At 47.2% G+C, this 12,168-nt stretch overlaps 2 protein-coding genes across 2 annotated transcripts; one reads left to right on the top strand and one right to left on the bottom strand.

The window, feature by feature from the left end:
* The first annotated feature begins 2,320 nt into the window (after positions 1-2,320).
* On the top strand, positions 2,321-4,105 carry LOC101753523. Its single transcript, XM_012842577.3, has 3 exons — positions 2,321-3,317; positions 3,412-3,564; positions 3,656-4,105. Exons 1-3 carry the CDS (start codon positions 2,511-2,513, stop codon positions 3,920-3,922), a joined length of 1,227 nt encoding a protein of 408 aa, XP_012698031.1. The 5' UTR covers positions 2,321-2,510; the 3' UTR covers positions 3,923-4,105.
* A 905-nt stretch (positions 4,106-5,010) lies between these two features.
* Positions 5,011-12,131, bottom strand: LOC101775927. Its single transcript, XM_004981739.2, has 8 exons — positions 11,970-12,131; positions 11,391-11,826; positions 11,013-11,300; positions 9,836-10,038; positions 9,458-9,630; positions 6,743-7,278; positions 6,490-6,562; positions 5,011-5,818 (listed from the first exon to the last, which is right to left on the bottom strand). Exons 2-8 carry the CDS (start codon positions 11,727-11,729, stop codon positions 5,319-5,321), a joined length of 2,112 nt encoding a protein of 703 aa, XP_004981796.1. The 5' UTR covers positions 11,730-11,826; positions 11,970-12,131; the 3' UTR covers positions 5,011-5,318.
* Between the last annotated feature and the right edge of the window lie 37 nt (positions 12,132-12,168).

The following is a 12,168-nucleotide window of genomic DNA, read 5'->3' as shown; positions in this document are numbered from 1 at the left end:
TATATTTACATTTACACCCCGAGTTGAGCTTGGCACCTGGTTAACCAGCCGTTGGATCACGTTCCAGCGCGCCCTGATCGGCGCTTGGATGGCGGGGCTGCTCCTCCGGCGCCGTCTCTGTCGCTCCATGGCCGGTTCTCACCTTCCTCGCCGCCGACTGCAACGTGGTTGGTTTCTTCCGCGGACTTTCTTCGCCAGAGCCTGCTATCGTATCCGCTGATCTGATTAAGAATCTCTTCCGCGCTCGTCCGCATCCCAGAATCTGTCCTTGAGAGAGAGATCGCGTTCCTTTTCTTCTTGAAAATTGATTAATTATTAACAACTATCATCTCGCAACCTCTCTCATAACCAAGAACCAAACACGCCGTTTTCATCCGTTGTTTTCAGAGTTCTCTCGCTCTCGGCGCACATGCAGAAAAATGGCGATCCCATGTTCCCGGAGACGCATAGAGACACAGATGTAAACTGGGAGAGAGGGGATGCAGTTAATCATTTTGTTTTGGATTTTTCTTATTCCTGAATCTTTTGTGAGAAAATTGGAATTCCCTTATAAAGTTTATCCTCAACTCGGTTCTCAACCACCACCAGTCCGTCCACCATGACACCTCACCCATATGGCCGTCTCCGTTGTTTGAGAAAAGAACGAATAGCAACACGTTCCTGTGGCAACTGCTTTCATACACCTGGCTTGCTTTGGGCTAGACAGAGAAAGGTGGACAGATTTTTTTCGAGAAATAAAATGCCTGGTCATGTCCAAGAGAGGACCTGGAAAAGATTAGTTTATCCCTTGATGGAGTAACCTTTTTTTTTGTTAATGAACTACTTCAAGTGTTATATATGGCCAGTAGATTATGACTTGTTGACCATACGCCACTGACCCACTGTGCATGGTACTATGAAAATACTCCTAGGACAGTGTTGTATCGTTATCCCTTCCTATACCGTCCACGTTCATCCAATTAGCCGCCTTGATGGGAGGATTTCCAAAAGGACGAGCGGACTCCGAGGCAATGATGTGCGCGCTGCAAGCCTGTCCGATCCTGAAGACTCAAGGCATGCTTTTCAGTAGTAACCTGGAGAAAAGTTGACGCACGCTTTTGAAGACGGCTCCAGTACTAATCATAGCTCACGCAGAACATCCATGATCCAACTGCACAATGTTTTTGACAAGAAGCTGCAGCGTTCACAAACACTGTACTACAGTACTCCTAGGTACTGTAAGTGGCGACACGAAACACATTGTCTGAACTCTGAAGAACGAAGAAGAACAAATTTCCAGCAGGGGCAAGCGCATCAGGATTCAGACAGTCGATCTGAGCAGAGTCGAGAGCCTTCAGAGTTCAGACAGTGAGCAGGTCACGGTCCTGCACACGTAAGCTAACCATTTCGCAGTCGTGAGTCACCGCTTCCTTCAGAGCAAAGTGTCTTTCCGCCCATCTAATCCCAGTCAACCCACCGGTGCGCGGCAGAAGCAGCGGCGTGCCTCGCCGACAGCGACGGAGACACTTGTCTGAGAAGCTAGCCATGTAAAATTTACGAGAGGGATTCAGAAGCTTCCAACGGTGATGGACCGACCAGGCCGACCCTCCAGAGATGGTTACATCGGATGTTTGATGCTAATTCGAAGAATTAAACATAAACTAATTATAAAATTAATTATACAGATAAAGTCTAATTCGTGAGACGAATCTATTAAGACTAATTTCTATTATTAGCAAATAGTTATTGTAATTAGACTATATTTAATACTTAGTATTTCCGATATGATATGATAGGTGCTAAAGTTTAGTATGGGTATTAAACACCAGTTAGGGATTAACCCGGGGTTGGGTTTTGTGTGCATGTGCTGACACTTGCACGAAACCTAGGAGCCGGCGCATGGAAAGGGGCCGGCCGACATGCCGTGGTGGGCCGTGGGCGTCACCCTCCTTCAGGCTTCAAGGAACCAACCAACCAACCAACCAACAGCCGAGTCCTCCGGAGGGACGTCACGCCTCACACGTGCAGAGGCCGGGGCACGCGGTCCGCCGGCCAGGGAGCGCTGCTCGACCCCACCCGATCCCGACCGACGCGACGTGACGCGTGACGGGAAACGCAGGTGGGGTTCAGCTCGTGTCCGTCCATGGACGGACCCATGGGAGGCAGATGGCTCTGGTTGCGTCGTCGTAACGTGTGGGCTTGCTGTACCCAAATGGCTGGCTGCAGAAGCTTGAAGGGCCGGCCCACCGAGGAGCAAGTCTCAGTTGCTGGGCCGATGCGCTTTGCTCGAGCCGCCGGCCAACGATCCATTCAATTCAACACGAGTTCATCCAGTTCCGTCCCCCACCCAGAGATCTGGTGCTGCTGCAGTGCCGTCCAGGAGAAGCCTGGCCGAGTCGACCGTTGCTCGCAGTCGCAGATGCCGTTGCGCCGGCACGCCGCTTCAAATTTCGAAACCCACGCCCTCCCGTATAAACACCCCGATCCCAATTCCCAACCCACCAACCCCACCAAACCAAACCGACGAATCAATGGACGACGAGAGGAAGGAGATGGATCCGTCCCCACCGGCGGCGGCGCCGCCGCCCAGGAGGGCGGCCGCGGCCACCGTCAGCGGCACGCCCACCGCGTCGCGCGGAGGCTCCAGCACGGGCTCCTCCTGCTCCTCCAACTCGCACCCGTCCGCCCCCGCCTCCACGGGGACGCCGCCGTCGGCCGTCGTGCCGTGGGCGGCGCGCGCGGGGGACAGCTGCTACTACCCCGGGTGCCGCAAGGACGCCAACTGCGCCTGCGACATCTGCCTCGCCAGCATAGATGCCACGCGGGACCTGGTCCGCGCGCCCGAGGCGGCCTCCGCGCGCAGGTTCTTTGCGGGCGCCGCCGCCGCCGCCGCCAGGGGCCGGAGGCCCGCGCTCTTCTGCCGCGACCGCGGCGCCGGCGCAGGGGAGGGGTCCGAGCTCAACGAGCCGCCGTGGACGCCGCCGATGCGGTCCACGGCCAAGTCCAGGCGGGCGCCAGGGCAGCAGGCGTCCGGGGAGAGCGGGGGCGGGGCGAGCGGCGCCCGCGGGTCGCATGACTGGGCGCTCTACGCGGCCACGGTCCTTGGGTTCCTGCTCCTGCTGTGGGTGGACACGGGGCTCGTCCCGGAGGCCGCGGCGAGGGGGTTCGGGCCCAAGCTGTCGCCGGAGGCCGTGGCGAGGGTCGGGGCCGAGGCGCGACTAGCGCCTGGCGGCCTAGAACACAAGCTCCGCGTCCTGGAGCGCAGGGTCGGGCAGCTCGTCGGCGGCGAGAGGGCCGCCAACTGCAGCTCGCAAGACTCCGTCTGGCGACTCCACCAGGTTCCTCATCCCTGCCGTTCCTGCGCCTCCTGACATTCTTGATTTGATCGAAGAGACAAATCGCTGATAACAAAATTGTAATTTGTTTGTGCAGAACGATCAGCACGTGTTCCACTGGCGCTGCACGGTGCACAAGTCCGTGGCGGAGGAGGTCAGCGTCTGGGGGAGCCCTCTCCGCACCTCCGGTCTCCTCCCGGCCACGCTCTCGGCGCGGCACCTCACCCTACTCTCCGGCGAGATCACCGAGGTAACCAAACCACCAAGATCTAATCCTTTCTTTGCCCAGACTAAGCACCATCAGGTCGCTGAGCTCTCCCGCGTCTCGCATTCGCTTGCAGTGGTCCGACGGGAAGGTGTGGCCGACGGTGCGGGCGAGCAACGGCAGCTCCTGGGCCTACCGGAGGCAGAGCGCGTCGGCGGTGCGGTTGGAGCCGGAGACGTGGGTGCTGGAGTACCAGAGGAGCGCGCTGTTCGAGGGCACGCGGCTTATACCAGCCGCCGCGGAGCTGCTCGCGTCCAGGTGCTCGACGATGGCGCGGCGGGCGCGGCGAAGGCTGCAGGCAAAGCGGCGGCTTTTCGGTGGCGCACAAGCGAACCCGACCTGACTTGGGCTGACCGGAGATCGATTTGCTTTCTAGGATGCTTCTAGTAGTTCTAGTAGATTCATCTCATCTCCTGTGAGATTGATCAGGACTTCTGTGTTCTTTTGGTTTGGTTGCAGTGATGTGTAGGCAGACAGCCGGATCTGAACGCTGGAAATCTTTAATCAGATTATTATTTTAGGATCATGAACAACATCGTGTGCGGTGTCAGTGTGCCTGTGATCTGTGTTGAACCACAGAGTCGTGGCACAATCCCCTTTTGGTGCAGGGACCTAAGGATTTTCTCCATAGTTTTTCAGAAAATGATTCATTTCCTGCCTTTTTTTTTTGCAGAGTTCCTTGAAACTTGTGTGTTTCGATAGATCTTGCTGGTTTGGATGTGAGAACTCGTTCATTTACTCGTGAGATTGCTTGATAAGATCAAACATTCAACAACAAGGGGAAGCAGAAGTTTCAATTCGTACTTGAACGCCCAAACAGACTTCAGAGAACTCAGTTGCTCTTCAATGTCCTGAGAAAAGACTTGCAGAGTTCATAGATTCATGTTTTCAGATCCCGCGTGCATTTCCGCTTGCTTTAAAAGTGCATGATTTTGAAGTCCTCGCACACTTCGGAATGTGTGCTAGCTGCTACAGGTTATTTCCTTTCCTGACGGCGAATTACAAATTCACTCTGCTGTTGCTGTATCACAACAAATTCGCTGAACTGGATGCGTCTACTGGGCACGCAGCTACTGCATGGGATGGATTGGTGACCCTCATCTACGCGCAGGTAACAAAAATAATGGATTTTTTTTATAGTATCGGCCATTCTTCCAGGACAACGGATTCTATTGGGCTACTACGTGATCACAACATGTGGACTGAAAAAAAATATTTATAATCGCAACTCCAAAAAGCACCGAATCATGCAGCGCACAAAGCAACTCCTGCAAGCCTGCAAATAGACAAATCGCCTCCATCTATCCACCCCTTGGCATTTTTTTTAAAAACAGCACAACAGCAGCAGCCCTGTGTTACCTTTGCACAGAATAAGTCCTGCAGCAACCTGTCGACGAAACAACATGTGCTCAGGAAAACACAGGTTAAACATTTATAACATAATCATCGCTTAAATCCAGTAAACTGATGCAGAAAACCAGGGAGCACAGATTCGGTCCATTCAGTATCTCTCATTGAACGACTGTTCCTACGGCACAACATGTGCAGTTGTGCACACATAATCTGCGCATCCACAGCGCTTAAAGGTTTCTTCCAAAACCAGACTGATGGGGTAACCCTAAGAGGGCGACCCCTTGGTACTGGGTAGGATGTATACAACCCATACAAGTGCAACACCGCAGGCAAAGTTCAACCCTGGCAACCTATCACTAGCTAAGTCCTGAGATATCGATTTCTAACTACTTATCAGCAGGTAACCCAAAGAACTCCTTGGTGACACTTTCTGGTGCTTTCCCAAATCCACCAGCAACTTTCAGCATGCACTTAAACTTCTCCTCCTCACACTTTGACTGGTGCACGCGGCTTAACACATTGGCAAGGAGCACACCATATTGTGAAGTGTCAGATAAGGGCATGGGATCTGAAAGCTGAGCTCTTTCATACTCAAGCTGCCTATACAGACTGAGGATGCGATCTTTTTGAGAATAAAGCCTTTGCTCTGCCACCCTATATTCCGCTTCCTGAGATTTTTTCAGTTCTTGAAGGGCAAGATCTATCTCATCCTCAAATTTGGCAGAAATGGTGTTTGGATCCCCAGGATTGTACACTGGAAGATTTTCCACAGCAATTCCTAAGTCATTTGGATCGATTAGATCAGGATGCTCTGTCAACATACCCACTTCAGAAACTTGCCGAGTCCCAAGCACAGTCACACCACTGGTATGCGGGGAATTCTCTCCTGCATTGCACATCAATAAATAATCCATTATGCACAAGAAATAAATGGAGCAACATCCCCCTACACTAGACTTTATGTCATGCCACCAAGGTTTCATGAAATGCCATAGTTCAAATTGTGCTTAAACATGAAGATAGTCATTTGTACAGCAATCAGGCAAGCAGAGATGCTACCAAAGGAGCCATATATGTCAATATCTGCAGGATATTCTCAGACACAGTCACACCACTAGTAGGTGGGGAATTCTGTCCTGCATTGCATATCAATAAAAATAACACACAAGAAATAAATGGAGCAACATGTCCTTTGGGGGGGGGGGGGGCAACACACTAGTTATCCAACTTTATGTCAGGCCACCAAGGTTTCATCAAAATTATTCAAATTGTGCTTAAACATGAAGATAGTCATTTCTACAGCAATCAGGCAAGTGTAGGTGCTACCAAATGAGCGATACATGTACTCTCAGACAGATTTGGTCTAATACGATCCCAAAGTTCACTACAATCTACAGAGTTGAGGTTTCTAAGAATTACATAGAACACCAAAGGCCAAGCCAAAGGCATTGCAACTAGGTTGAGTTTTTTGGACTGGCATCAAGTCCTAGAACAGCATTGGGGATAAATATAGTTATACTCTTCCTATGATTACTTGCAGTCCAAAAATAAGTTTACCTGCACAGAGAGTTGCCCCACCCTCGTTGTTTTCCACTTTCCAAACTTCAACAAGATCAACCCCACATTTCAGCTGCATTAAGCAATAAATCATCAGTCCATGACTTTAAATTACTGAAAAGAAGGAAAGCTAGGGTAAACTACGATAAAAATGGACACTGTGTCTTGTGTGGTATCACCAGTTCAGAGCCATGCCAACTAGAGCACTGTGCTATTAAGAGATGATCAAATATATCACAAAAACATACTATACCTTTGCCATCGCCGATCCCATATGGTTCTCCAAGCCTTTTGCTCTCATTTGTCTTGAGCCACGCAGGAGGCATAAGCCCATATTCAGGATACGCTCAATATCATCCCTTGATTCGAGAGATTGACATGTTTCCATGAGTTTCTCCACATGCATCATTAAGTTAGTTTTGTTATCACAGCGCCTGCAGTAATATTGGACATCCAAGCCTATAGTTCCTCCAACAGTTCCAGCCATGTAACATCGAAGAGCACAATCAAGGTGTGCAACATGCCCACATATGTAGTTCTCTTCCACAACTGCCTCACATTTTATGCAGCTGTAACTTCCAAAAGAATAGTCAATTGTCCTGTTACAGAGAATGCAGCAGCACTCGCGACAGAAACCAGGCACTGTGCAGCAAATATTACAAGCTTGTGCTGGTGCTGATTCAATAAAGCCTTCTCTTTCAAGGTTGCACAAGTTATTCCTAGCCTTACATGGGAACACTGGATCAGCCATAACAGGTTCAGGTTCATGGAGCCTCACTTGCTGGGTGCCTGAAAATGCTTAGGTATTAAAGAGCAGCCTAAAGCAAGCAATCTAGAAAAAGAGAGAGCAGGAAACGTACTGAAACAATGTATGATGTATCTTGTGATCCATTAGCATGTAAAAGCCAGAACAAGCAGAATCTCAAGTAATGAAATACCCTCACCAAAAAATTGGTTTTGCATACCACCACATCAGCGATGTAACAATAAGCAATTTCTAGACTAGATATATGAAGGGAAAACAAGATGGAAAATTAGTTCAGATGCTTCATTACAGGCAAAAAGATCAGATCTACTGTATGCACTAGGAAGAGATCTCATAGAAGATGGAGTCCGAGCCCCGATGGAGCTGTTCTTGATGATGAGCGGGGACTGACGGGGAAGGAGAAAGCGCCGCACAGCGGAGAACCGCTTCATCGGCAGCAAGAGTTAATTGGTGGCTAGGGTTTGAGAATTGGGGGATGTAAGGGATGGATTTCTAGACCACTATATAGAGACATGATATGTCCACTAAAATGTTGTATGAGCCTAAAACATATACATGCGCAAAAATATGAAGGCATGGGAGAACTCTATGGGCCTAAACTTATACATTGACAGGACCAAACAAGCCCGCAACTAAAAAACTATTTAAATATCGAAATACTTTCCATATAAGGTGTGAACACAGAAAATTGTGTGAACGGACTGAAATCAGAACATGATTTTGACTAAATTACATAGCAAGGACACTAAATCGGTTTCACCAGTAGAGGTAATTGTAAAAGGCGATTCAATACACAACAACAACAACTGCAGATGTGAAAGGTGCGAGAGAATAGAGATATCGCAAAGAAGGTTGTACTACATGTCCGTATGGCCAATTCGTCATAGACTTTATTATTTACCACACAATTGCATATGCAACTCATGCTTTTTATCTTGTATCCACACAAATGGTTGCCTTTCCAAAATACTCGGCCGGTGGGGGAAAGACTGTTCCCGTGGCATTACAACTGAGAAGGAACCTCAGCCAAGCTGGCTGAGAAACCCCTGAAGGGCGCACCGTAACCAGGGCTGACCCACTGGGTTTGCGACCACTGCAACTACCCCATAGTAGGAGGGCCCAAAGCGCCAAACCAACCACAAGTGCCACACCACTATTTTTTGGGGTTGCCAGCAAGAGGATTTTTTGGTCTCTCTATTAACTGGGGAGCTTAACATTACACTACAAGAGTGTTGGCAAAATGTGTCATGTTTCTTAGGAGGAATCGAGTGATAAGGTTAGGGATGAACTAAACCTAAGACCTACATCCATCATCCAACAAAATACAAAAGTGAGAAAAAGGAGGGCATGCTACCACAAGGAATCAAAAGGAACAGGTTCCGTTGTACAGTTAAAAGGATATTTTCGAACTGCAGATGTGAGTTGTGGATGTATTAGGTGCGACAGAGTCAGCTATAGTTGCACGAAGATGAGGTTCATTAAGGGTGAGTTTGGATGCATGCACCACATGATCCATGTATGGATGATCCTGGATGGTGGGGTTCAACCAATTTTCTTGTATCATATGGTTCACTCCTATTAGTAGAATAATAAATTAAGTGGGATGGCTTCATCCTGGATGAGTTGCTACAATTTTTTTTCTCGAACGATGCAGGATCATTATTATTTTGAACCATTTCATACATGAACCGAATGATACAAGCAACCAAACACACTAAGACACTAACAATATGTATACACCTATAAACATAAGGTATAATAAACTAAGGCTGGAGCAACAATGAAAAAAGGCACAACAATATGAAATCAAGACAATAGAAGAAATTATCAGTAGGTCGAAAGGAACATGGAAGGTCCTCAGGCATATTCAGAAAATAGTGTTACTTATTAACTGCTGCTAGAAAAATCAGATACAAGATCCAACAAAAACATACCTAAATGCCATTTACTATAGCTGATATTGTGCAAATGCATAGAGAATAAAAATAGAAACAATTTTCTTCCAGAAAAGCTTCCACAGACCACTACACAAGCACCTATATTTACTTCCTACACGAACTGTTACGACTCCGCTATAAGCCACTGAACATGATCACTACAGCAGCCATTATAACAGCTTTTTCATAACCTCAACGAACTACTATTTAAAACACTAGTTACATGACAACTAAAACAACATAAAAATGCAGCAGAAAGGTTTACCTTTTTGGATCCTGTGTCCTTCAGCAGGGATCTTCCAGATAAACATAGAAAAGAATGTGCTAGGATCAACATCTGGAAACTCTCTCTTAATAAATTCTTCAACTTGTATTCTACTTGCGAATCCTACTCTCTTACGAGTAGCTTCACGGAAACGCGATGGCGGCGTAAGATACCTGCTCACAGTTGGATCCATCACAAAAGTCAAACAGCATATATAAACTTCATTTTCTTGGCACAACCAATATAGAAGGAATAATTTAAGAGCAAATCTTGGCCGGTCTACTGCAAAATTGAGGAATTGGTAGCTGCTATTCATTTTTCCCTCTTTACATGGTGCTGCTCAAATTCAGATCTACCAGGACATGATAGGAGCATTACCTGTCAGCCCAATGGCCCGCTCCAGAAGCCCTGTTTCCCACTTTCCAGTACCATATATCCCCAGAACATGGCCAATTGTCAGGAGCATAGGGCAAACCTTTACCATATGTATTGGCACGAACAGGTATGGCAACAATGCCATTCTCAGTTCTGCACAATTCTGACAAATCAACTTCCACATTTGTTATTGCCTCGTCAGGGATCTGGAAAGAAAATCTCATCAGAGCAAAATTGCACCAAATTCAGTCAACACGATGCGTTCTTACCCTGTAAATCCCACTATGTCAATATCTCGCAAATTCCAATGATAATTAAAGAAGGATAATAAATTCATCCAGTAGTATGGATAAAAGGGAACTTATTGAGTCGCCAAGTGAACCCTAGTTATAATGTTTCCTAATAATCATTTCACTATTTACAGTCAACAGGACTATGCTAAGCATTCAATTATCCTTCCTTGGTCGAGCCTCGAGCGAATGAAATCAACATAACAAATAAAATATAGAATACAAGGTGTTAGAAATTTTTGCCGGATGACACCAGGTGACATACAGGTATATCTGTTTAACTAGAGATAATACATTTATCAACATATAGCGAGCATCATAACAGGGTATCTAAATTCACTAATAGTTGAGCTACTTTTTATATATAAAAAGGCACAACCTATTCAAAATAAGCATCACATGAAAGCGAACAGGGCAAGTTGAAATGTAAAAAATAGTAGGCAAACAACTATGTACAACAATGGTGCAACCATGCAAGAAAAGATACATGATGAAATCATGTTTACACGTTATGGAATTCACATAAGCATCCAGGGAGAAAAAGCGCTTGCACGCTTACTTGGTTAATAGCCAGCTTTGCCACACTTAGTGCTTGGCAAGCCTTATGCTCTGCGACAACAAAATTGACACACATCCACACAATTGTAGCATAGTTAGCAGAAAGACTCGGTGTGTAACAAACAAAGCATCAGGATAAGGAGACATAGCAGACCAAAATTCTGATAATCAACTAAACACTTGCCTAAGAAAGAATGGCACCCCTAGATTTACAAGTGGCAAAACTAGGCCTCGCAGATCAGTATTACCAATGCCACTTCCTTTGTCAACCAATGAGAACAAGATAAATAAACTTGAGCTTCATTGAAAATTAATAAGTTTAAAGATGATACCTCACTTTTGTTCGCCATTTTATCTGCACTTTCTTTTTTTTGCGAAAGCTTATCTGAACTTTCTCTTTTTTGCGAAAGCTTATTTGAACTTTCAGCAACGGAATGGCCATTTAATGGAGTACGTTGAAGTCTCTGCTGCTTTGGTGGTTCTGTTCGCGCCTTTTTCTTCGGGGTATCTTTTGAACTCTCGACAACCAGACATTTCTCCCTCTCTTTACCAAATAACTCCATTAACCTATCATAATGGTCAATCGTCTTTGTCATCCATTTTTTTGCTTCCGGTTTTCTCTACAACAAAAAAACAAAGCAAATGATTTATAGCAAGTCTGTAACCAGAAAAGTTAACATTCATTCTTTACTGACTGATAGCACAAGAACCTGGATCAACTCCCTCCAAACATTTGGATCGGCATTGAATCTTCTGCTCTCTGGGCACCACTTAATCCGAGTGTCTTCACTAAGAATGTTCCTGCACTCGTAGAACGATTCCTTGATATACTTGAGGCGGTTTTTGATATTGTTCCGGTCAATGGCCACCCCAAACCTTTCACCGACACCAGTGACGATGCTATCATATGCTACCGAGAAGAACCTGGCCTCACCCCTGTTCCCAATGGATTGCTGGTGAAGCAGCGAATCGATTAGATACTCGTTCATTTTATCCGACCAGAACACCGCGTCCCGGCCTGAAGCATGGCCGGGTTTACTGTAGGACATGGGGGCTTCGTTGAACCCCAAAATTCTTGGTCTGATAAACTTCACCGGCAGCTTTGAGCTTCGGCTATATTGATCCTACGCGCCGAGGAAGAAGAACCTGATGGAAGCACAGGTAGATGGATTGATTAGTGGAGCGCTATGCGGCATGCAATTTCCGCAACTACCGAATGGAAGAATTCGGACAGAACCAACTCGTCCCCGGCCCGGAGCAATCCGCACAGGCAAGCCGGGATTACTCACCAGCGAAAAGAGAAAATCAATCCACGGCCGGACGAACCCCCATTCCTCCACACGGAACCGAGGGAGGAGCCGCGCGCCGGCGGAGGATCAATCGGCGGCAGGGTGGGGGGAGAGACGACGGTGCTCGGCGAGTTGGGGCGAGAGCGTTTAGTTTGCTTGGTAGGGCCTAGTACGCTGACCAAAAAAGAGGCCCTGAGCC

Source organism: Setaria italica, chromosome IX (assembly GCF_000263155.2).
Source record: "Setaria italica strain Yugu1 chromosome IX, Setaria_italica_v2.0, whole genome shotgun sequence".
Lineage (NCBI taxonomy): Eukaryota > Viridiplantae > Streptophyta > Magnoliopsida > Poales > Poaceae > Setaria > Setaria italica.
Note: the sequence above shows the minus strand (reverse complement) of the source record. Positions and strands in the feature narration are given on the sequence as shown.

Bases quoted from the DNA above. Each gene is read 5' to 3' on its own strand.
- LOC101775927 (XM_004981739.2), bottom strand. From the start codon at position 11,729: ATGTCCTACAGTAAACCCGGCCATGCTTCAGGCCGGGACGCGGTGTTC. The intron at 6,563-6,742 runs GTATAGTATGTT...TGCTTAATGCAG, and splicing joins TGGGATCGGCGATGGCAAAG to CTGAAATGTGGGGTTGATCT. The intron at 5,819-6,489 runs GTAAACTTATTT...TGTGCAATGCAG, and splicing joins TGGGGCAACTCTCTGTGCAG to GAGAGAATTCCCCGCATACC.
- LOC101753523 (XM_012842577.3), top strand. From the start codon at position 2,511: ATGGACGACGAGAGGAAGGAGATGGATCCGTCCCCACCGGCGGCGGCG. The intron at 3,318-3,411 runs GTTCCTCATCCC...TTGTTTGTGCAG, and splicing joins CCGTCTGGCGACTCCACCAG to AACGATCAGCACGTGTTCCA. The intron at 3,565-3,655 runs GTAACCAAACCA...ATTCGCTTGCAG, and splicing joins TCTCCGGCGAGATCACCGAG to TGGTCCGACGGGAAGGTGTG.